General features: G+C 46.7%; 1 protein-coding gene across 3 annotated transcripts in view; it reads left to right on the forward strand.

Annotated features, from left to right (window-relative positions):
* Positions 1-25,934, forward strand: part of LOC138580080 (alpha-2-macroglobulin-like) — a 551,370-nt gene that overhangs the window by 428,081 nt on the left and 97,355 nt on the right. For all 3 annotated transcript variants that reach the window (XM_069650342.1, XM_069650343.1, XM_069650344.1), the window contains 3 exons: positions 6,424-6,600; positions 9,177-9,270; positions 19,360-19,516. In XM_069650342.1, the coding sequence (XP_069506443.1) occupies positions 6,424-6,600; positions 9,177-9,270; positions 19,360-19,516 (428 nt within the window). The remainder of the gene's footprint in view (positions 1-6,423; positions 6,601-9,176; positions 9,271-19,359; positions 19,517-25,934) is intronic.

The following is a 25,934-nucleotide window of genomic DNA, read 5'->3' on the forward strand; positions in this document are numbered from 1 at the left end:
GCTGGGCATCCTGCAGTGCTGCGTGACTCTCCTATCTGCTTCCTTTGGCATTCTTGGCTTCAGCTCAGGCTGGGCATCCCGCAGAGCTGCGTGACTCTCCTATCTGCTTCCTTTGGCATTCTTGGCTTCAGCTTAGGCTGGGCATCCTGCAGTGCTGCGTGACTCTCCTATCTGCTTCCTTTGGCATTCTTGGCTTCATCTTAGGCTGGGCATCCTGCAGTGCTGCGTGACTCTCCAATCTGCTTCCTTTGGTATTCGTTGCTTCAGCTCAGGCTGGGCATCCTGCAGTGCTGTGTGACTCTCCTATCTGCTTCCACTGACATGATTGGCTTCAGCTTAGGCTGGGCATCCTGCAGTGCTGTGTGGCAGATATGTGGCAGATATGACAGCCACGCAGCACTGCAGGATGCCCAGCCTAAGCTAAAGCCAAGAATGCCAAAGGAAGCAGATACAAGAGTCACACAGCACTGCAGGATGCCCATCCTAAACTGAAGCCAAGAATGCCAAAGGAAGCAGTTATGAGAGCCACACAGCACTGCAGTTGCCAAGCCTAAGCTAAAGCCAAGAATGCCAAAGGAAGCAGATACGTGAGTCACACAGCACTGCAGGATGCCCAGCCTAAACTGAAGCCAAGAATGCCAAAGGAAGCAGATACGAGTCACACAGCACTGCAGGATGCCCAGCCTAAACTGAAGCCAAGAATGCCAAAGGAAGCAGTTATGAGAGCCACACAGCACTGCAGGATGCCCACCCTGAGCTGAAGCAAAGAATGCCAAAGGAAGCAGATATGAGAGCCAGGCAGCACTGCAGGATGCCCAGCCTAAGCTGAAGCCAAGAATGCCAAAGGAAGCAGATATGACAGCCACGCAGCACTGCAGGATGCCCAGCCTAAGCTGAAGCCAAGAATGCCAAAGGAAGCAGATACGTGAGTCACACAGCACTGTAGGATGCCCAGCCTAAACTGAAGCCAAGAATGCCAAAGGAAGCAGATATGAGAGCCACACAGCACTGCAGGATGCCCAGCCTGAGCTGAAGCCAAGAATTCCAAAGGAAGCAGATATGACAGCCACGCAGCACTGCAGGATGCCCAGCCTAAGCTGAAGCCAAGAATGCCAAAGGAAGCCAATATGAGAGCCAAAGAGCCAAACAGCACTGCAGGATGCCCAGCGTAAGCCAATGCCAAGAATGCAAAAGGAAGCGGATATAAGAGCCACACAGCACTGCAGGATGCCCGCCTAAGCTGAAGCCAAGAATGCCAAAGGAAGCAAATATGGGAGCCACGCAGCACAGCAGGATGCTCAGCTTAAGCTAAAGCCAAGAATGCCAAAGGAAGCAGATACGAGAGTCACACAGCACTGCAGGATGCCCAGCCTAAGCTGAAGACACGAATGCCAAATGAAGCAGATGTGAGAGCCACACAGCAATGCAGAATGCACTACCTAAGCTGAAGCCAAGAATGCCAAAGGAAGCAGATAGGTAAGTCACACAGCACTGCAGGATGCCCACCTAAGCTGAACCCAAGAATACCAAAGGAAGCAGATAGGAGAGCCAAGCAGCACTGCAGTAAGCCCAGCCTAAGCTGAAACCAAGAATGCCAAAGGAAGCAGATAGGAGAGTCACACAGCACTGCAGGATGCCCGCCTAAGCTGAACCCAAGAATGCCAAAGGAAGCAGGTAGGAGAGCCAAGCAGCACTGCAGGATGCCCAGCCTAAGCTGAAGTCATGAATGCCAAAGGAAGCAGATAGGAGAGTCACACAGCACTGCAGGATGCCCAGTCTAAGCTGAAGCCAAGAATGCCATAGGAAGCAGATAGGTAAGTCACACAGCACTGCAGGATGCCCGCCTAAACTGAACCCAAGAATGCCAAAGGAAGCAGACAGAAGAGCCAAGCAGCACTGCAGGAAGCCCAGCCTAAGCTGAAACCCAGAATGCCAAAGGAAGCAGATAGGAGAGTCACACAGCACAGCAGGATGCCCGCCTAAGCTGAACCCAAGAATGCCAAAGGAAGCAGATAGGAGAGCCAACTAGCACTGAAGGATGCCCAGCCTAAGCTGAAGTCACAAATGCCAAAGGAAGCAGATAGGAGAGTCACACAGCACTGCAGGAGGCCCAGCCTAAACTGAAGCCACAAATGCCAAAGGAAGCAGATAGGTAAGTCACACAGCTCTGCAGGATGCCCGCCTAAGCTGAACCCAAGAATTCCAAAGGAAGCAGATATGACAGCCACGCAGCACTGCAGGATGCCCAGCCTAAGCTGAAGCCAAGAATGCCAAAGGAAGCCAATATGAGAGCCAAAGAGCCAAACAGCACTGCAGGATGCCCAGCATAAGCCAATGCCAAGAATGCAAAAGGAAGCAGATATAAGAGCCACACAGCACTGCAGGATGCTCTGCTTAAGCTAAAGCCAAGAATGCCAAAGGAAGCAGATACGAGAGTCACACAGCACTGCAGGATGCCCAACCTAAGCTGAAGACAAGAATGCCAAATGAAGCAGATATGAGAGCCACACAGCTCTGCAGAATGCACTACCTAAGCTGAAGCCAAGAATGCCAAAGGAAGCAGATAGGTAAGTCACACAGCACTGCAGGATGCCCACCTAAGCTGAACCCAAGAATACCAAAGGAAGCAGATAGGAGAGCCAAGCAGCACTGCAGTAAGCCCAGCCTAAGCTGAAACCAAGAATGCCAAAGGAAGCAGATAGGAGAGTCACACAGCACTGCAGGATGCCCGCCTAAGCTGAACCCAAGAATGCCAAAGGAAGCAGATAGGAGAGCCAAGCAGCACTGCAGGATGCCCAGCCTAAACTGAAGTCACGAATGCCAAAGGAAGCAGATAGGAGAGTCACACAGCACTGCAGGATGCCCAGCCTAAGCTGAAGCCAAGAATGCCAAAGGAAGCAGATAGGTAAGTCACACAGCACTGCAGGATGCCCGCCTAAACTGAACCCAAGAATGCCAAAGGAAGCAGACAGAAGAGCCAAGCAGCACTGCAGGAAGCCCAGCCTAAACTGAAACCCAGAATGCCAAAGGAAGCAGATAGGAGAGTCACACAGCACTGCAGGATGCCCGCCTAAACTGAACCCAAGAATGCCAAAGGAAGCAGATAGGAGAGCCAACTAGCACTGAAGGATGCCCAGCCTAAACTGAAGTCACAAATGCCAAAGGAAGCAGATAGGAGAGTCACACAGCACTGCAGGATGCCCAGCCTAAACTGAAGCCACAAATGCCAAAGGAAGCAGATAGGAGAGCCAAGCAGCACTGCAGGAAGCCCAGCCTAAGCTGAAACCAAGAATGGGTTCAGCTTAGGCGGGCATCCTGCCGTGCTGTGTGACTTACCTATCTGCTTCCTTTGGCATTCATGACTTCAGCTTAGGCTGGGCATCCTTCAGTGCTGGTTGGCTCTCCTATCTGCTTCCTTTGGCATTCTTGGGTTCAGTTTAGGTAGGCATCCTGCAGTGCTGTGTGACTCTCCTATCTGCTTCCTTTGGCATTCTTGGTTTCAGCTTATACTGGGCTTCCTGCAGTGCTGCTTGGCTCTTCTATCTACTTCCTTTGGCATTCTTGGGTTCAGCTTAGGCGGGCATCCTGCAGTGCTGTGTGACTTACATATCTGCTTCCTTTGGCATTCTTGGCTTCAGCTTAGGCTGGGCATCCTGCAGTGCTGTGTGACTCTCCTATCTGCTTCCTTTGGCATTCGTGACTTCATCTTAGGCTGGGCATCCTGCAGTGCTGCTTGGCTCTCTTATCTGCTTCCTTTGGCATTCTTGGGTTCAGCTTAGGCGGGCATCCTGCAGTGCTTTGTGACTCTCCTATCTGCTTCCTTTGGCATTCTTGGTTACAGCTTAGGCTGGGCTTCCTGCAGTGCTGCTTGGCTCTCCTATCTGCTTCCTTTGGTATTCTTGGGTTCAGTTTAGGCGGGCATCCTGCAGTGCTGTGTGACTTACCTATCTGCTTCCTTTGGCATTCTTGACTTCAGCTTAGGTAGTGCATTCTGCAGTGTTGTGTGGCTCTCATATCTGCTTCCTTTGGCATTCTTGGTTTCAGCTTAGGCTGGGCTTCCTGCAGTGCTGCTTGGCTCTCCTATCTGCTTCCTTTGGCATTCTTGGGTTCAGCTTAGGCTGGGCATCCTGCAGTGCTGTGTGACTCTCCTATCTGCTTCCTTTGGCATTCTTGGCTTCAGTTTAGGCTGGGCATCCTGCAGTGCTGTGTGACTCTTCTATCTGCTTCCTTTGGCATTCTTGGGTTCAGCTTAGGCTGGGCATCCTGCAGTGCTGTGTGACTCTCCTATCTGCTTCCTTTGGCATTCTTGGCTTCAGTTTAGGCTGGGCATCCTGCAGTGCTGTGTGACTCTCGTATCTACTTCCTTTGGCATTCTTGGCTTTAGCTTAGGCTGAGCATCCTGCAGTGCTGTGTGGCTCTCATAACTGCTTCCTTTGGCATTCTTGGCTTCAGCTTAGGCTGGGCATCCTGCAGTGCTGTTTGGCTCTCATATGTGCTTCCCTTGGCATTCTTGGCTTCAGCTTAGGCTGGGCATCCTGCAGTGCTGTGTGACTCTCGTATCTGCTTCTACTGACATTCCTGGCTTTGGCTTGGGCTGGGCATCCTGCAGTGCTCTGTGGCTCTCATATCAGCTTCCTTTGGCATTCTTGGCATTGGCTTATGCTCGGCCTCCTGCAGTGCTGTTTGGCTCTCATATTGGCTTCCTTTGGCATTCTTGGCTTCAGTTTAGGCTGGGCATCCTGTAGTGCTGTGTGACTCTCCTATCTACTTCCTTTGGCATTCTTGGCTTCAGCTTAGGCTGGGCACCCTGCAGTGCTTTGTGGCTCTCCTGTCTGCTTCCTTTGGCATTCTTGGCTTCAGCTGACTTTTTCAGTGGATGTCCGCTACAAGTTTCCCCTTAATTTAAATCTATGCATTTGCAGTGGGTGTGAAGCGCTTCCATCTCCCATTGCATAGGTTCAAGCACCATATCAGTGTGCACGTTTGTCTGGCATGAGTGCACAAATGTCTTCACATAACACACACAGGGCCTGTGTTTGTATGGATGTTGTATGCAGGGTGGTGCAGTTCACTTGCAGTGAATCTGTTCATGTGGCTGTTGTGTGCAGGGTAGATTGTGTCACAGTTGAACACTTCAGCCACATGCTCGTGCACATGTGTATGTGGATGCTGTATGCACTATAGATGGTATAAGCATTCTTCTGGTCAGCTGCAGGCACTGTGTTTGTGTGGGTGTTGTGTGCTGGTCTGATAGTGCCACAGTTCTGCTCCAAAGTTGCAGTGATGATGTTTGCGTGGGTGTTGTGTGAAGGATAGATAGCTTTACAGTTCTGCAGTTCAGCTGCATTGACCGTGTTTGTGTGAGTCGTATGTGGGGGAGATGGTTGTACAGTTCCGCAGACCACAGGGCCTGTTTGTGTGGATGCTACGCACAAGATGCCACAGTTCTGCTGTTGAGCCACAGTGCGGTCTGCCACATGCCCCATCCATAAAATGCTCCTCCCGGGCTTAATTACAATAAAGTGTTTGGGTGGAGAATGGTTGAAGGGTGGACCACCAGACTCTGTGAGACTGCCCTGTCACTCACCTGTCCATACAGCCTGTCAGTTTTTCCCCCAAATCTAGGAAACATGTAGTGAGTGCCCCCCAACCTCCACGCCCCATTCTTCTTCCTCAGTAGCTTCCATGGTGTTTAAAATATCAATTAGTCAGAAGGTAAGTGTCACATGGCCCAGGGCAGCCTTCAGACCCAGTTCACTGCAGGCTAAAATAGACAACTAGGGGGCAAGGTAGACTTCAAATGTGTGAAGACAGAGTCTGTAAAAGAACACACTAGAATATGAAAGAAAGGTCCCAATCCTTAGGAGAGAGCACCTAGCAAGGGGCTTGGGACAGAGTCCTCTACCAAGATGGATTTCTGGTTTAATGTGCTTTTGAGGGGAACAAACAAATGCATGGTGTAAGCGTTGCTGCATTGCATGTGGAACTGAAGGCACCATGCCTCCTCTGCATTCCAGACATGTCCTGACACATTGCACCCCTAACTTCCCGCACTTGCCCCTGGAGACTGCTCAAAATGTCTTTTTATACACCCCAAGAATTGTGAATGAAACCGCACTTCCTTGATCAGGGAGGTGCTAAAGATCACGTGGTCACTGGCTGAACTAGAAAGAAACAGAAGAAATACTCCAGTATCACCATGTTCAGTAACGTGTATACCTTGCCCGGAGCGGTGATGATGAGTGCATTTCCAGCATCCAGACCCTTTTCTGAGTCGCGAGTGTGGGGGCGTGTGTGCGTGGGGACCGTTGCTTTGTCGGATGCACAGGAAGCCTGTGGGGGCTGCCTTGCACCATTCTACTGTGATCTATTGAGTGCCTGTGTCTTTTGGCCGGATGGACTTGACCAATCCTCTTCCCTTAGGTGACGCGATGGGAGTCTCTGTGCGCAACTTGGACAACCTGGTCCAGATGCCGTCTGGATGCGGGGAGCAGAACATGGCCAAATTCTGTAGCAATATTGTGGCCTACAACTACCTGAATGCCACGCATAGCCTGACCCCAGAGATGGAATCTAAAATCCGGAATAACCTAAACGTTGGTGAGTGCTGTTAATATCTCCTATGCCTTATCCTTTTGCACTACTCTGAAAATTGACCCTCGCCCAATGAAAATGTCAGTAGCCTTTGTTGCAGGCGATGGATGCAAGCTGACCTATTGTAAAAAAAAAAGTAGTTCAAAAACAGCTTCTGCATAAGACTATTCCGACTTCTGTGCCCCCACTTCCCAGCATAATCCCAATTTCCCTTTGACGTGTTGGTTCGCTGATTGCTGTAGAGTTGCCAAGAGCTTGCATCCTAGTTGTAGAGTTCCTTCGCTGGATGAGTCCTTCTCATACATTGTGTGTCTGCTTCCAGGGCTGTCTGGTTGGGTCTCCACATAGTCTAGCCTGGCTCCACAGTTCCACCTTGGTCGGCCGCAGTATGCGAGGATTTTGTTTCATACCATGTATTGTGGAGAAGATCCACCATGGGAACCCAAGTATTGACGAGCACTCATGAGTTCTTATGCCGATGAGGAAAAGAGCAACACAGAGTGCAGAGGTTGGGGCACTTCAGAGAGTAGGGTCTTTAATTCTTTTCATGAGTGCACGAGGTAGGCAGCCATCTTGATTTTGCTTAGATTTCTGGGGTGTGTAGCAGTAGTAGGCTTGATATCTTGTTTGTTCTGCTTTGCAGTTTGTGTTTTCTAGACAATGTTAAGGTTCTTTGTGTTGTACTGGCATTTAAAGATTGTGGATTTGTCAGTCCGGTAGGAGGGTGACTGCCTACGTTGCCCTGTATATGACGGAGGCTCTCTTGAATGTGCTTCTGGCCTGTAGTGGCAGCCGGTGCAGCACCTGTAAGATGGCCGCAATGTGGTTGAATATCTCCACTCCTGCGGAGAGTGCTACCAAGGAGGGGGGCACCACCATCCAGGTGGGAGAGTTTGATGGCTAAATGATAGTGCTGAGGTCTGTAGGTCTGAGGATGGGTTTGACCTTTAAGAGAAGACAGAGCAAGTGCCTGGCTATTTGACTTTACTTGAAGAGTTGAGCCTTCAAGGAGAGGTCAATGTCAATGCTGCAGGTGGGTGACTTGGCGCTGGCAGCAGCCATCTGGAGGGGAAATCCACCAGACTCCATTTCTGACAGTCAATGCTGAACTTGGATGAGCTAGGGTACAGACTGAGGTAGGCAGTTCACATCTGGGCCTGCATGATGGATGTCCTTGATGCCGTGGAACTTCAAAGCTGGGGTTCATCCTCCTATTTGCGCTGCTTGATGTCGTGCCTTGCCAGTATTTCACCCAATGGCTTCATATCTATTTTGAAGATGGCTGTGGAGAGGGTGGAAGCCCATGGACTGCCCAGGTTACGGGCTGCTAGTGGAATCGGTGCTTTGCGTCTGTTTGCTGGGAAAGATGCTAGCCATCATAGGATATCTTCTTGAAAACCTCTGCGCGAGGCCAGGATTTTTCAGAAGTGTTTGGCCAACTGTGTTAAGACTGGTGAGAGGTCAAGTAAAACCATAGGACAGGCCTGTCATTTAAGCAGGCACTTAAAAGAGTCGTCGAGGACCCGGATAGTTGATGATAGCACGGCACAAAGGGTTTCTTTCCACTTCACCCAACCAAGACCCATTTTATTAGGCCTACATCCAGAGCGACAAACCCAAGTTTCCCTGCTCATCTGGTCACTTTCACACCAGTGGAAGATCAAGTCATTCAGATGGACCTTCATTCTGTGTCCTATTCCTCAATTTCATTTCCCTGATATCTTGATCCCGCCATATACACTCCTGGTGCCTCATGCCTGACCTAATACCCTGACTCCATGTCTACTCCACTTCCCCCGCCTCTCTGCTGCCTTTGCCTTCCTCCTCCTCCACACTTTCTCACTCTTTTCTTAATTCCTGATCCTTCTGCCTGGAGCCTCTGGTCAGACTCCTTCCCTGTTTCCTCTTCCATGGCTCCTCCTCCCGACGGAGATCTGTAATTCCCCTCTGACCTTCACCTTTCTGCTCAATCATGGCCACCCTCTGGCTGAAGCCCTTCCTCTCTCTATCCTCCTCTGAGCAACCCTCTGGCGGAAGTCCTACCTCTCTCTTTCCTTGTCTGTTTCCCAGGAGCTTGCCTCCTCCTTTCTCCAGAGAGAACCCCGCCAACCCCTTGTCTGCTCCCTCCCTCAGACTCTCCACAGACATGCACAGAGGCAGGTTAGTGTACATTAATGTTTCATCACTTCACAGGTTCACACCCTAGCTCCCAGCCTTAGCTTGCGTGTCATTCTACAGTTTTACAGGAGCACACATGCATACGCACATACATTCTCACACGCATGCGCACACACATACACACACACACACTTAGACCAACCATATGGAGAGATTATTTTGGAATAGCTCTGACAATTTGCCTGAAGAGTGTCGCATGAATGTACTTGTGGGTGGAGATCCTGTTGTCTACAGTTGTATTTGGGTGTTGGAAAGCAGTGCACCGTGCTGCCCACACGCCTCAAAAGCGTGTGAAACGCGTGCATCTGTCAGTCCTTGTGTTTCTTTGCATGCCAAGTGTTCAGATTAGACCTTGTGTACCCCTGAAGCTCTAATGCTAGTGTTCTGCTCTTCTCACTCCACAGGATATGCACGCCAACTCACATTCTATGACTCTTCTGGATGCTTCACCACTTGGGCACGGAACAGCTGGAACCAGAACCCACCATGTAGCCTGTGGTAAGAGCTCCTAGTCTTAGTAGTCAGAGGATTGGCAGATGCAATAAGGTGCACCTTACACACCACAAGAGGACAGAAGCAATGACGCCCATAAGGATAACACCGGGCCGGCAAGCACAACACCAGCGGCGCCACGTTGCCGCACATGAGGGAGATCACTGGTAGAATTGACCCTGTCATCTCTTCATTGGCAGGAGGACACCAGATGTGAACGCATCCAGAGGAAAATACTCTTCTTCAAAGCCAGTAGCGTGGGCTTCTGAGTGTTTCGGAGCTCAGCACCACAGACACCCTTAGGCAGGTGGGGAATGTGTAGAGGGGAAGGCAGACTTAGTGGGGAGAGGGGGCTGTAGGGGTGCATGAATGATTACAAAGTGAGGATTGATAAATGAATGAGAATGAGGGAGGGGGAAGGTTGAAGTATTGATTATTCCAAAAGGTATCAACAGTTTAAAAATACCTGGTCATTAATATGTTAATTCCAAACCGGAACATCCTAAAGTAAGTTGTGAAATCTAAAATCCTTTTTTAAATACAAACTCTGAAGATAATTATGGCACCAAATACTTAATAAAATAAAATGCGCTGCTGCGAAGATATGGCAGTATTCTTTAGCGAGGGCGTGCAGTGGACCGACCAAATTAAAAGATTAAGTGGGAAAAAATGCTCCTGCTCGGCCACTCTTACCACTGCAGCTCGACGGTTAGGGATGGGTATTAGTAAATCGAGATTGCGTTTGAGGTTGGGAGGTCGGCCGCAGAAGGCCCTTACGAAGGAATAGTCGACGATAAACTTGCACGCTGCTTATGGCCCAAATGAAAAGAAACAGAGAACTTTGTGAAGACTGTGGATTGGAGCATGGATTTGAATCTGCTGAGAGGATCCCAGACAAGGCACGAGGCAAGTGCGTGTTTCTGCAGCCTCCATGCAGTGCCCGAGTCTTGCCGTAGGTCGACGGCTGTAGGCGAGAGAACCAGTTGAGAAATATTGCCAATGGCCAATGTTCTCCCAGTCTACTGTTGGAATAGTGCCATGTCTAAGGTCAGCTCGATATGCCTCGTACTCTATAATCCCGTGTCCTCCCCGTTCAGGGGTCTGAAACTTGGTGGCAGATGGTCCTGTCCGGTTGTCTTCCGGTGCTGTTGATGTGGTTACCTTGATATTCCCAGGCTTGTAGTTGACCAAAATGGCACTAGAATATGATGGGGTAGACCCGGGAAGGGCATTGTAAGTAATACAAATCCATTTCAAAGAGATTCCTGCTTCTAATAAAAGCTAGTGGAGACTTTTCAGAAAAGGGATAATTCTACTGAACCTCAGTGCACCGAAGGCTAATCCATGGAATACGGCTGTCAGAGGAACCAATGAAGAGTGAGGAAGCCTCAGCAATATTGACGACACCCAGATCCCCATCCCCCTCCCAGGCAACCGCACACAGGACTCACTCAAGGTCAACTTCCTCTATAAAACAATCCAAATCTGAATGGCCAAACACTGCCTTTGTCTCAACGGCGAGAAGACCGAGCTCCTTCTCGTGGGGACCCCAGCAAGACTAGCAAAGCTCCATCAGGACTGCAAGTCCTTCACTAACGATGGTCGCGTCATCCCCATCATAGCCACTGTAAAAAACCTTGGCATTTATCTGGACTCCACCCTCAACATGACATGTCAAACCAACCACATTGCCTCATCTTCAGGTTACGCCACTAAGCTCATCACCGTCAGCAGACCTTTTTTGTTCTAAAAAAACAGCTAGAAGTTGCTCAAGCACTCATTTGCTCAAAACTTGACTATTGCAACTCTCTGTTCAATGGCACCTCACCCAAAATTAAATCCTATGCAACCTTCAATCCAGAACAATGCACCGAGAGCAGCACTCAACATCGGAAAGCGTAACCACATATCCGAAGCCAGGTGATCCAACAACTGGCTTCTGGGTAAGGATAGGATCAACTTCTAGATCTTATCAATCACACACCGCTGCCTCTCCAACAACGCCCCCTCCTACCTGCAACAACACTGTCAAGACACACTACAACAAGGCCTCAATGCATGGTCTACAAACACTGCTTCATCACCCCCAGATTCAATCGTAAAAGGGGGGGTAGCTTTCCAGCCCGTAGCCCTGCACTCTGGAATGAGCTCCCTGGTCACCTCTGTGAATTACCTTCCTATGGCACCTTCAGGAAGAATCCCAAAACCTACCTTTTCAATAAGACTCTTTCCCCCCACCTCTTGTGTTCGACCCCTTTCTCTCTTCTTCTCCTGTCTTACTGTAACCAGCGCCCTGATTCCCTCTGGCTTGGCGCACTTATATAAATGCCTAAACGAAATAAATAACGGATTACAAAAGTCGGTAAGGGATAAGACTGAAGACTGGACCAGTAGCCGAAAATGAACAAATGAAAGAAAAGATTTAACAACTCTGAAGTAAAATATGTGCTCATCATCAGATTTAACTACAGAATTGATATTTCGGTGGGTCATAGACAGGCAGGAACCAAAACGGACGCCCAATGATTTAGCGTGTAGAGCAAAACCCGATAGTGCACCTTTAATATTGGCTGATGCCAGCCAAGTATCCATCGGAGAAGATGAAGTCGAATGAGAAAATAGAGAAACTCTCTCTTCGAAGGGTTCACTTTTAAAAAATGAGATGCCATCCAATCTAAGATATCAAGTAAACAATCACAGAGGTGATGGGTGCCTCCCTCCGACGACACTCTGCCATAAGACTGATCATTGTCAACATACTCATCCAGGATTCAGACAGGAGCCCCGCTCATCAAGGATTCAGACAGAAGCCCTGCTCATCCAGGATTCAGACAGAAGCCATGCTCATCCAGGATTCAGTATACATCAACCAAAATGAGAAGCAGGCACTTTCAGGGCTGCAACACTGAGCAAAGGTGGGCAGAAGCTCTTGCTTAGTAATCCACTGGCTCAGGTGTACAGAACCCACTCTTGATTGATTTGACAACTGTTTGCTAATGGGCACTTATTTGTCCTTATTCTGTATTGTATTCCCTGCAGGTAAGTGGGCCACCCGAGGACTGATCTTCGTGCATAGGGTTCCCTGCAGCCAACGGAGTGCAAGGTGAACCCTTCTCTCCTTTTTCCTATCTGAAAAAATTGGCCATGACCGCGGTTTTCTTTGTTGATCGTTATGTTGTCTGACTCCCATCTGATGAAGGAGTCTGTGGGAGCTAGAAATCTTCTGCTGCGAATATTAATCTCTCAGACACCCTACGCCCAGAAAATAACACTTCCACACTCATCGGTGAAGCGACTCCATCACAAGGCTTATGATAAATGAACAGGGCACAGGCTATGGTAAAAATACACACAACTTATAATGGTCCATTTTTTATGCTGCCTCGTGTTGCCATCTGCCCCCGGTGAGTAGGCTCTATAGACATTTTGGCCTGTGCACCTGGTCTTTCATATGCATGCCGTTTCAGTCCCTGCCCGCTCCTCCAAACCGTTTCCTGGTCGTCCTCCCCTCCTCCCGCCTCTCAGCCAGCCCCCTCCCTGTGGTTGGTCCAAACTATGTTTGTGTGGGCAATGTACTGCCGGGGCTGATGTCTGGCCCACATTTCCACTCTGCAGCCACCTCATGTTGCCATCTGCCCCCGGTGAGTATGCTCTATGGCAATTTTGGCCTGTGCATCTGGCCTTTCATATGAATGCCCTTTCTGTCCCTGCCCGCTCCTCCGAGCCATTTCCTGGTCCCCTTCCCCTCCCCTGCCCACCTCCCAGCCAGCCCCCTCCCTGTGATTGGTCCAACTGCCCCTTTAGCCACCCTTCCAGGGCAGCCCTCTGACCGGCACCCCCAGCGTCTCAGGACCCCAAGCAAAGGACGGCTCCAGAAGAAGCGGCTGCAGATGGCATCTACTGGTGTCAGCAGGGGAAGCAGTAAGCAGGCAGCCATCAACCAGCAGCGAGAGACAAAATAGGTGTGGTGGGGGCAGGGGGCAAAGCAATCGCTGCACCCCACTAAACTGGCCCACCTCTCTGCTACCATATCTGAAGCCAACACACTTTAACTTGAAGCCTTCATGATGTACCAATTGGCAACTAATAATCACATAATATATAGCCACTAAGCCTAGCCACCCCTCACATGTAAATGAACTGTTCCCAAACTGTGCTACCCACCCCAGAAAGAACTGAGAGCACTAGCTTGCGTTCCATCTAGAAAGTATTGCGACTATTAGCTTGCGTCGCATCCCGACAGGATTATGAATGTTAGCTTGTGTCACATTTAGACAGGATTGTGAATATTAGCTTGTGTCACATCCAGACAGGATTATGAATATTAGCTTGTGTCACATTTAGACAGGATTGTGAATATTAGCTTGTGTCACATTTAGATAACATTGTGAATATTAGCTTGTGTCACATTTAGACAGGATTATGAATATTAGCTTCCATCACATCCAGGCAGTTTTATGAATATTAGCTTGTGTCACATTTAGACAGGATTATGAATATTAGCCAGTGCCACATTTAGTTAAAATTGTGAATATTAGCTTGTGTCACATCCAGACAGGATTATGAATATTAGCCAGTGGCACATTTAGATAACATTGTGAATATTAGCTTGCGTCACATCTAGACAGGATTACGAATATTAGCTTCCATCATATTCAGACAGTTTTATGAATATTAGCTTGCGTCACATTTAGACAGGATTGTGAATATTAGCCTGTGTCACATTTAGATAAAATTGTAAATATTAGCTTGCATCACATCTAGACAGGATTCTGAATATTGGCTTCCATCACATCCAGACAGTTTTATGAATATTAGCTTGTGTCACATTTAGACAGGATTGTGAATATTAGCTTGTGTCACATTTAGACAGGATTATGAATATTAGCTTCCATCACATCCAGACAGTTTAAAGAATATTAGCTTGCGTCACATTTAGACAGGATTATGAATATTAGCCAGTGCCACATTTAGATCAAATTGTGAATATTAGCTTGTGCCACATCTAGACAGGATTATGAATATTAGCTTGTGTCACATTTAGACAGGATTGTGAATATAAGCTTGTGTCACATTTAGACAGGATTATGAATATTAGCTTGTGTCACATATAGACAGTATTGTGAATATTAGCTTCCATCACATCCAGACAGTTTCATGAATATTAGCTTGCGTCACATTTAGACAGGATTGGGAATATTAGCTTGCGTCACATCCAGACAGGATTATGAATATTAGCTTGTGTCACATTTAGACAGGATTGTGAATATTAGCTTGCGTCACATCTAGACAGGATTATGAATATTAGCTTGTGTCACATTTAGACAGGATTGTGAATATTAGCTTCCATCACATCCAGACAGTTTTATGAACATTAGCTTGCGTCACATTTAGACAGGATTGTGAATATTAGCTTGTGTCACATTCAGACAGGATTATGAATATTAGCTTGTGTCACATTTAGACAGGATTGTGAATATTAGGTTGCGTCACATCTAGACAGGATTATGAATATTAGCTTGTGTCACATTTAGACAGGATTGTGAATATTAGCTTCCATCACATCCAGACAGTTTTATGAACATTAGCTTGCGTCACATTTAGACAGGATTGTGAATATTAGCTTGTGTCACATCCAGACAGGATTATGAATATTAGCTTGTATCACATTTAGACAGGATTGTGAATATTAGCTTGCGTCACATCTAGACAGGATTATGAATATTAGCTTGTGTCACATTTAGACAGGATTGTGAATATTAGCTTCCATCACATCCAGACAGTTTTATGAACATTAGCTTGCGTCACATTTAGACAGGATTGTGAATATTAGCTTGTGTCACATCCAGACAGGATTATGAATATTAGCTTGTGTCACATTTAGACAGGATTGTGAATATTAGCTTGCGTCACATCAGACAGGATTATGAAAATTAGCCAGTGCCACATTTAGATAACATTGTGAATATTAGCTTGTGTCACATTTAGACAGGATTATGAATATTAGCTTCCATCACATCCAGGCAGTTTTATGAATATTAGCTTGTGTCACATTTAGACAGGATTGTGAATATTAGCTTGTGTCACATCTAGACAGGATTATGAATATTAGCTTGTGTCACATCTAGACAGGATTATGAATATTACCTTGTGTCACATTTAGACAGGATTGTGAATATTAGCTTGCGTCACATCAGACAGGATTATGAATATTAGCTTGTGTCACATTTAGACAGGATTGTGAATATTAGCTTGTGTCACATTTAGACAGGATTGTGAATATTAGCTTGTGTCACATCTAGACAGGATTATGAATATTACCTTGTGTCACATTTAGACATGATTGTGAATATTAGCTTGCGTCACATCAGACAGGATTATGAATATTAGCTTGTGTCACATTTAGACAGGATTGTGAATATTAGCTTGTGTCACATCTAGACAGGATTATGAATATTAGCTTGTGTCACATCTAGACAGGATTATGAATATTACCTTGTGTCACATTTAGACAGGATTGTGAATATTAGCTTGCGTCACATCAGACAGGATTATGAATATTAGCTTGTGTCACATTTAGACAGGATTGTGAATATTAGCTTGTGTCACATTTAGACAGGATTGTGAATATTAGCTTGCGTCACATCAGACAGGATTATGAATATTAGCTTGTGTCACATTTAGACAGGATTGTGAATATTAGCTTGTGTCACATTTAGACAGGATTGTGAATATTAGCTTGTGTCACATCTAGACAGGATTATGAATATTACCTTGTGTCACATTTAGACAGGATTGTGAATATTAGCTTGCGTCACATCAGACAGGATTATGAAAATTAGCCAGTGCCACATTTAGATAAAATTGTGAATATTAGCTTGTGTCACATCCAGACAGGATTATGAATATTAGCCAGTGGCACATTTAGATTACATGTGAATATTAGCTTGTGTCACATTTAGACAGGATTATGAATATTAGCTTGTGTCACATCCAGACAGGATTATGAATATTAGCCAGTGGCACATTTAGATTACATGTGAATATTAGCTTGTGTCACATTTAGACAGGATTATGAATATTAGCTTGTGTCACATTCAGACAGGGTTAGGAAGATATTCACTCGCCACATCTAGAAATAATTTGTAAATTAGCACACTTCACATCTAGCTAGAGATGCCACTAACCAACCCACTAAAAATCTCAGTTTTCTGCATACACCTCTCAAACTCTAACCAAACACAACCAAACCTCTAAAGCACACAAACTGCACATACCTTACTACACTGCGACAACAAAACAAATCATACATAGCCTCGCACAACAGAACACAAAGGCTACCAACCGAAAAGAACACCTAAACTCACTGAAGCTGCCAACAGCAAATCACGGCTCTCGGTCCTACTAACTCACCCCCACCCCCTTTCCCTTTCAGATCCGCCATAGCGCCAGGGGACCACTCGGGTGGTGATGGTACATGGTACAAATGTCCTTTAACCTTAACATTAACATAAATTAACCCTGCATGGGCTGTGGTAAAAAACACAGAACTTATAATAACTCCCTTCCTAGACTCGAGGCATCAAGACAATGACCCATCAACCCTGATTTGCCAATACAACAAAATCATGTCAGAACTTATTGAAAAAGTTGATCCCCTAAAAAGAAAAAAATCTAAATGCCCAGCACACATCAACCCCTGGTTCACATCAGAACTCAGAACAATGCGTGCGGCAAAGAGATCTGCAGAAAATAACTGGCACAATTCGCCAACTACAGCAAACAAATGCCACTTTCAGGCAGCAGCTAAGAACCATAAAAAATAAATTCTCTCAGCTAAAAGTGAGGTCTGTAACCAGAGACTATCCAATGCTCAATCTAACACTAGAGAATTATTCACCATTCTCCAGTCTCCGTAGATTAGAATCACCAGCACCCACCCCGGATGATACTGTCAAAGACGAACAATGGTGCTCCGATATTCAAAATACCCTAGCAGAAAACATCTCCTCACTTCAACGAAAAATAGAACAAAAATAATCTAAACTTTGCCTCAAGCAAACACAACCTCAACACCCTCATTAGAGGCTAATAAATTCTCATTCTCTCCACTCTCCATTCCCGATACCATTAATATCATCAATAGCTTAAAACCATCTAGATGCAAAGGAGACATCTACCCGGCAACACTGATAAAAGAATGCGCATCAGAATTTGCACCCTTTATCACCAGTCTTATCAACAGCTCATTTGCTTCTAATACAGAACTGAGTGACCTAAATACAGCCTGGATTCTACCCTAACTCAAAAAACCAACATTAGACCCCAATATCCCCACTAACTCCTATCCCATCACCACGGTACTGTTTTATTAAAAATACTCAATTGTGCAGTCTATCTGCAGATCCAAAAACATTTGGAAGATAATAACCTTCTGGGTCTAAGACAATCAGGCTTCAGACCAGGTCACGGCACAGAGATGGCCTTATTAGATCTGAAAACACAAATGGACCAATATAAAGACAAAGGGGAACTGTGCATCCTCCTCTTCCTAGACCTTTCCGCAGCCTTCGATCTGGTCAATAACGACATTCTCTGGCAACACCTTGAGACCGCTTCCAAATTCTCATCAGACTCCATCAAATGGATTAAATCATTTCTCACCAATCAGACCATGAGGGTCTTTTCTGACACCTCAGCAGCCCCTCCAGTCCCTGTGACCTGTGGAGTACCGCAAGGCTCGTGCGTATCACCCACATTATACAATGCCTTCACCAAGCTCCTGTTTGATAAACTTGACAATGTGGGTATAACGTGTACATATGCTATGCGGATGACACGCAAATACTCATACCCATCACCGGATGTCACGACATTGATTCCAAAACCCTAAAAAAGATGTACCTGGCCATCCAGGCTTGGATGGCACTTAATGAATTATGTCTTAATGATGATAAGACTGAACTAATCATCATTGGAAACAAAACTAAACTCAGCAACTTTCCCCCAGACTTACAAATCATTCAATATCGATGGTAATCCTATCACAATCGCTAATTAAATAAAAATTTTGGTGGTGTATATCGACTCCTCCCTTACCTTAAATAGACAGGTCAACGCTGTTGTCTCCTCGGAAGCCTACACTGCCAAACTGATAACAGCCAGCAGACCGTTCCTCTCTGCTGAGAACTCTATCACCATGGCCAGCGCCTTGATATTATCCAGGATCGGCTACTGCAACTCACTACTTGCAGGAACTAGCTTAAAAAATATATTAAAAATTACAGGTTGTTCAAAATAACGCCATCAGAGCTGCCTTAAACATTCCGAAACACGAACACATTTCCTCCATCAGGAGGAGGATCCACTGGCTCCCTGTACAGGACAGAATCAGTTTCAAAATCCTCATGCTTACGCACAAATCTATTGCAAATAAGGCACCCTTAAACCTCAGTAACCTGATTCGCAAATCCCAATGCAACAGACCAACCTGCTCTCTATATACCAATCTTCTCATCACCCCTAAGTACAGAGGAAAAGAAGTGGGGGAACAAGTTTCCCTACTATAGCTCCCAAATTGTGGAATGCCCTTCCCACTCACCATAGAACCGACACCTTCTTCGGGTCTTTCAGAAGAAATCTAAAAACACTACTCTTTAGGACAGCTCTACCTAAGTAGCTCTTTAGGTACTTGTCCAACACAGCTACTACTTGTGTATAAAAATGTATATTGTGTAATGTGTAAAAGTGTAATTCTGCAATGCATAATTCTGTAACTATCATGCTAAGCTACCTGTAACCATCTTCATAAGTTTGTATCAGCGCCTAGTTGCCTTGGGGCTTTGAGCGCTTTATAAATGAATGCATACATAAATAAATAATAATGGGCTATTCTTTACACAATGCGCATGCCCTCCGTCACAGCAGAAAGTAGTGCTACACTAAGTGATGTAGGTTGTGTTCTAAAAGACAGAACTGTGGTTGCAGTAACTACTCTGTGTAACATGGTGGTGTCCTGCTTTGTCACAGATGGCGCCCGGTCATCTCTTTAGAGGACACAATGGATGCAACGTAATCACTTGCACTTTATTTCAGGCTCACTGCCATGGCATTAGGCTGCATCCAAGAGGCTCGGAAGATCATATTCGTCGATGGCAAGATTCCAAATCAGATCGAGAGTTGGATCTCCACGAAGCAGAACAACACCGGGGCCTTCCAGGACGATGGCCACAGCTTCAACAGTCGTATCCAGGTCAGTTTCTAATGGTCACTAGGCCCTGTCCAGACCTCATAAGAGGTCCTCCAAAATAGCTTCAAATTAAATCAAATTAGAAACCTTTGAGGGTTGCAAGAGGATCCATCCCCGTTACCTTCTTTTGTTACTTCATAGGCATCAACCTGTCCCTTGTCTGCAGCGCTTTCATCTTGTACTTGCTCTTCTTGCTCTCACTTCTGTCTGTCCTTCCACAGGTCCACACATCTATCTATCCATCCATCCATCTTTCTAAATATCCACAATCCTTCCGATCTCTGTCTTCGTCTCTAAGGCCGGACTGCCCCACAGATCCCCCCCACCCATGGCATTGCCACCCTTTGCAGCCCTTCAGGCCGATGTTGCCTCTTCCTTTCACTCCCGTCATCTCTCTATAAAAGGTCTCATGCCCAGCAAGGACGCACCATGGGGACCCCTCCCCACTCTGATTTCACTCCCTCCTCCATCGAGCATCTCTCGCTTCAACTTCTCACTCCCCTTCTCTACCACCCTATGGGGACACTCAACCTCTTCTTCTCTGACCTTGACCTCTTCCCCAAAACCCTGGCAGGTGATGTCCATCCTACCATAGTGGGTGACCTCAGCTTCTCCAATGTGACTAGTGGACAGAAGCTCCAACTTGACGTCTCTTTCTAACAACTCACTAGTCAACCCACACCCAACGCCACTTTCCTGCTGCTGCCTTCTTCTCTTGCACCCTGGTTTCTTCTACTCCCACAATGAACCCTCCCTTCTGACAAATCTCATTCATTTTCCTCCCTCTCCCATCCCCTCCATCATCCATCATCAAATGTAAATGCAAGCCCGATACCATGGTCCCCCACATCAGCCAAGCCAAGCCAACATCTCCCTCTAAGCTCTCGCTCTCCCACTTGCTCACTCCATTAAACTTGCATTTATCAAATTCAACTCTCCACTGTCTACTCCCTTGAATGATCATGATTGTTGCCAATGTTCTCAGCCTTCTACCCCCACCACCATCCAACTGCTCAGGGGGTCAATGCTTTGCTGCATATCCCGTTGGCGCCAAGTCCAATCCTCCACTCTTCTCTCTGCCTACAAGGGTTCGCTACTGACCCTGACCACAGCCCTCAACACTGATCTTATTTCCTATCTCTCCACTCGCACCCTCACAGCCATGCTACGCCCCCTGAGAATCGCTCCATTTCCTCCTATCTCTCTGTCAATTACTTTGCCTCTTACATATCGAGTAAAATCAACAAAATATGGGACACTACCATCGTTCTAACTTGTGACTCCCCCAAAAAAGCGCATTCTAAAGACCTGTCTCTCTCCTTCCCTAACACTCTAAAATCCTCAAGTGGGTTGTCTTCAATTCAACTGTATAGTCAACTATCTTGGGGTACACTCACTTGCTGGCCTTCCCCATTTTGGATTCTGGTGCAAACATTCCACTCAGTTTGTGCTCAACCATATTGCCAGTTATTTGACCACTGTTCATATCTCCCACCTCCTCTGCATTCTCGTTCTTCTAGATCTTTTGGATGCCTTTGACACCCTGGATCATTCCTCCCTGTTTCCATCTCTTTCCCTCCTTGGGTTGAAGGACACCACACTCGATTGGGTGTCGTCGTATCTCTTGGACCACACATTCTCCATATCATTGGACTCCAACACTTCTTCTCTAACACCCCTTTCCATGCGTGTCTCTCAAGGATCCATCATGGACCCCCTTCTCTTCACCCTACATACCTCTTCCCTAGCCAAGCTCATTCCTTCCTTTGGCTTTATTTATCACATCTTCATTGACGACACTCAGATATTCTTCTCCTTACTTCGGCAATTACTGGGCACCCACCCAACTGCCTAACCTCCATCCTCCATTGGATGGCTCTATGGCTCTTTGCTGCCTCATGCTCAACTCCTCAAAGACGGAAGTCATCTTTCTCTCTGCCTTCATTGCCAACCCTATTTACCCTCTTCAATTTCTTTACCCTTCGGACCTCCTCACTCCCTCACCTATGGATCACAACCTTGGGGTCCTCTTTGAATGTGACCTGAACCTCTACCAGTTCATCATGGCCACTGTCACTGCAGCAAGACTCAAACTAATAAACCTGAAAAATATCTGTCCACTCCTCACCCACCACCCAACTAATACCCTGATCTCAGCTCTTATTACGTGCCAACTGGACTACTGTGCCAGCTTAATTCTGGGTCTACCCCTCTACTCCTTTGCTCCACTCACCAAAGACCTGAACTTTGGAAGGCGCACCATCTTCAACCTACCCAGATCCTCCCCCACATTCCGTCACCATTCTGGACGGCTCTCTATGCGAAATTGCTCTCTATATAAAATTCTGCTACTGGTCTACAAACCCATTCATGGTCTTGTTACCCACTACCGCACTGAATGCCTCTCAGTGTAGTCTCCCCCTTAACTCTGCTACCCTCAGATCTTCATGACCTATCATTCCCCAGCACATCCTGTGCCTCCACCCGCTTTCGTTCCTTTTCCCTACTGGCATCACTCCACTGAAATGTCGCCCCCCCCCCCCTGCCCCGCAACCCTGGCCATCAAAGCTCTCTCTTCAGTGATACTCTTCTAAACAAGGCTAAAACTCTGCCAGCCAGTGATTGAAGGAGCCCCTGTCTCCAAGTCCCCCAGCCTCAAATGTTTATAACCCATTCAACCGGAATTTTAGAACTATGCGCTTTAGTATTTTGTGGGGGTAAACAGAAAGACTTTTTTATTTTTTTTATTTGTTTATAACCTCTAGGTTTTTACAAAATTAGTTCGTGAATTAAAAGTCTTTTATACTATTTGCGAACTACCTAGGGACACCACTCGCGAAGACTCACGAAGACTCTTCGAAGGGTTGCTGATTTTGCGAGGGCTTAGCCCCGGGATCTGCGGACAGGGGCTTTTCTCCTGTCATGTGCTTTTTGCAGGGCCACCGTCAGGAATTTTGCTGCACTCCTAGACCATTTGGCCGAGTCACCGGCTATCAGCCGAAACCAACAGGTATCTTCATCCAGTGTCCCGGGATGGACGATGAGTGGTGTCAGGTATGATTGTCTCTCAAACGTTAGCGCTGGGCACATCATGAGAAGATGGCGCACTGTTTCTACTTGGTCCGGGACTCTACATAGGCGACACTCGGATGATGGAGATAGTGATCTGATGGCCAGGATTTCTCTGGTAGGTAGCAAGTTCAAACGGGCGCGCATGAAAGTTTTCCTTAGCTCTTTTTCGGGGAATTTCTCACAGTACTTTAACGGTTCCTTCCGTCGATTGTGAGACGGTGGAAGGTGCTTTAATGATTTGTAGAGCTGGATTTTATCGTTTCTATGTATCCAGTCTTGTTCTTCTAGTTTAGTTTTAACCCGACTTTGGTTTGAGATAAGAGTATCCTCGTCGCAAGCTACTTCTTACAATTTGTTTTGAATTTTTTTTGCCCAGTCTGTTAGTGCTTTGCACGAACCTTTTTCCAATTCAGATGCTACGATTTGGAAAATTGTAGGGGAACTTGAGAGCAATATTTTTCTGTAAAGGTGGGTTGCGCTTATCGTCACAACCGAGGCTAGAGATGCCAGTCCCAGGTCCCGCCGAATTGCAGGAAGGGGAGCCCGATCACGTTTGCCCATGCTGTTGCGTGCTTTTTAAGGTCCACGTTGGTCAGACCATCAGAGCCTGGGGCCCTAGAGGTTTTTAGGTTTTTAGGTTGGCAATTACTTTTTGGATATCTTCTGCGTCTGCAAGGTTTATCCAAGGTTTGCCCGCAGGTTTTTGGGGCGACGTAACTGACTCTGAGGGTGGTCGATATAAGTCCGTGTAGTGGGAGACCCATCTTTGTTCTGATACTGCATTGAAGAGCGGGGGGGCTTTTTGGCTGTTGGCATTCCTGAGCAGCGACCAGAAGTCTTTGGTCTTTCGTGATGCTCCAGACCTGAGCATGGCTTCCGCGTCTTTTTGGTAAAGCACCAGTCGTTGGTGGATTAGCCATGTTTTGTAGATCCCCTTACTGGTGCGATATGCAGTCCACAACTCAGTGTTCCCTCTTTTGATGGCTAGTTTTTTTAGCTTTCTCATCTCCAGCCTCTTTGCCCCTACTTCTTTGTTGAACATATGTATGTGGTTCGGAGGGTTGTTTGTCTTCCCTCCAAAACTCATCTTGTGAGGGGCTAATAGGGACACATACTCCGGCCTGTCTTCAGGTGCTCTTGTGTGACTGGCACCCCATTTTCTTCTTAAGTTTCTTTCAAAGACTCTCACGTTTTCGGATGAAAGGCGTAGGCGGTTTTGCTGGTTATTCGTATCTACCCTGGGATGGTAGTAGGTTTTTTCTTGGGCCAGGCCTCCCCAAGACATCTGGAGCAAGTTGTGATCACTGTTTGACGTTTTATGGACTGTAAAATCTATGAAGTATGGTATCAGGCCTTCTGTAATGTAGATATAATCTAGGGTAGCCTCAGCCCCCGGCCTTCCCCAGGTTGGAATTTGACTTTTGCGGTCACTCATATCGGCCACGTTATAGAGCTTTCGCGATTTCATCAGCTCCGTCCACGCTCTCCCTCTTTCATCCATCGAAGTGGTTTGGAAATCTCGGTCTCCGGGTATATTTGTCGTACATTTAGCGTTTAAATCACCACATAGTATTATGTTTGGGACGTCCCACACGATTGTAATTTCATCAATGATGTTTGCTATGGAGATGCAGAACCCTTTGGTTGTGGTTCTTCCTGGATTCCAATATAAATTAATTATTGCAAGTGCCGAGTTTGCACCAGAGTTTAGGTCTGTGGTGCGATGGTTCCATGACGTGAGGGTCGCTAACATGCCATAATCTTCTGCTATATTCTTTATTCGGGTAATTCCCGACCCCACACGAATGGCAGTTAGCAAGCCAGCGGAGGGGCGTCCCAGCATGGACTTTGTTGCTGGAGAGACTTCGATTTCGAAGCCGTCTAAAGCTGGCTTTCCCGTAAGCCAGGTTTCTTGCAGACAGATGAGATCGAAGACACCTAGATTTACCTCACTTGGTTTCATTAGATGTCCGTAGCCTCTGGTGTTCCATGATGCCATTTGGAGAGGGATTTCCTTCTGTTGTTTTGTTGGGATCTCCATTTGTTCTTTATCGGCGATGGAACACAGTGATCGTTACTATTTCTTTTCAGTACGAAAAATGATATCCTGAACCCACTTCCACGGTTTGGTGTGTTTAGCCTCTTTCTGACCCATCTCCGGTGTGTGTTCCTCTGGATCTGTGTGCTGCCTTTCGCGGTGCCTCTCGCTGGCCCTTTTTGGTGCTTCAAGAGGTCGTTTGTGTCGGTGAGTCCAAGCTTCTTTTTGCTCCTCATAGTGGTTTCCCCATGACTCCTCTCGTCTTTGTACCCGCGAGGTCCACTTTGGCTTGTAGTGGGACTCCTCTTGGGTGGACTTTAGGCCCAGATGGTGGATAGTGCTTCTCTTTTCTCTCTCCTCAGTCTGCTTCACGAGAGTAGCGTTGCCAAGTATTTGTATATTTAGGCCCAGACGGTGAAGGTCCTGTGTAAGGTCTGCAGAGAGGTCGATTTTCGCCTTATTGCTGATGTGGAGATAAGCTTTGGCTCTGTGTTCTCGATGGTATGGCTCCACAAGTATTAGGTCGCTGGATGTTAAATGGCGCAATTTGTCAACCTTTCCCAGAAGTTTTAGTACCGTGTTGCGATTTAGTACTAAATAACTGTCCTTTGCTGAAATTTGCTCCACTTTGAAGAGTATAGAATCTTGTAATTTGTTATTTATCTTTGCTTTAGCCTTGTTTTGCGATCATGTCACCTTGTAGGAGTGCACTCGGGGTCTACCCTGTTTGTGTGCTCCGTCTGATTTTAAGTGTTGTTCTCTGTCACATATGTGATGTGGAGACTTTCCTTTTTCCTCAAGAGCTTTGAGTGTTTTTAGGGCAGCACTCGGTGAGTTTGAAGGTGATCTGTGGGTGCAAATTTGAGCCGCTACCTCCTTTCGGTTTTTTTCCTTCGGTGGGCCAGATAACACTAGGTCAGAAGTGGTATTTTTCGAGGTTTTTAGTGAAGGTCCTGAATTTGCCGATATGGAGGGCATTGTTGGTTCCGACTCAAGATGTTGCGAGATGTTTAGCAGGTCTTGATCAGGCTCTTGGTCGCTGCTCGCTACCACTACCAGGACTGGTCTATCAGTAGTTTGAGTTTTTGTCATTAGCAAATTGGAGTCGGTCCGTGGCCTTGAAAATGGGCCGACTGAAGTACTCTGTACTTCCTCTGGCTCTACATCGATGGATTTTTCTTGGGAGCCAATTTTTACTGGTTTTTTCCCCTTTGTCTGATTGACATTACCAGTAGGACGCCCTGATGTATTCGGAATTTGTACATGTGTCATAGGCTTTTTTGGTAGCTTTGTAAAAATTGGGGCCGTGTC

Source organism: Ambystoma mexicanum, chromosome 3p (assembly GCF_040938575.1).
Source record: "Ambystoma mexicanum isolate Mex_15411 chromosome 3p, UKY_AmexF1_1, whole genome shotgun sequence".
In the NCBI taxonomy this organism is placed as follows: Eukaryota; Metazoa; Chordata; class Amphibia; order Caudata; family Ambystomatidae; genus Ambystoma; species Ambystoma mexicanum.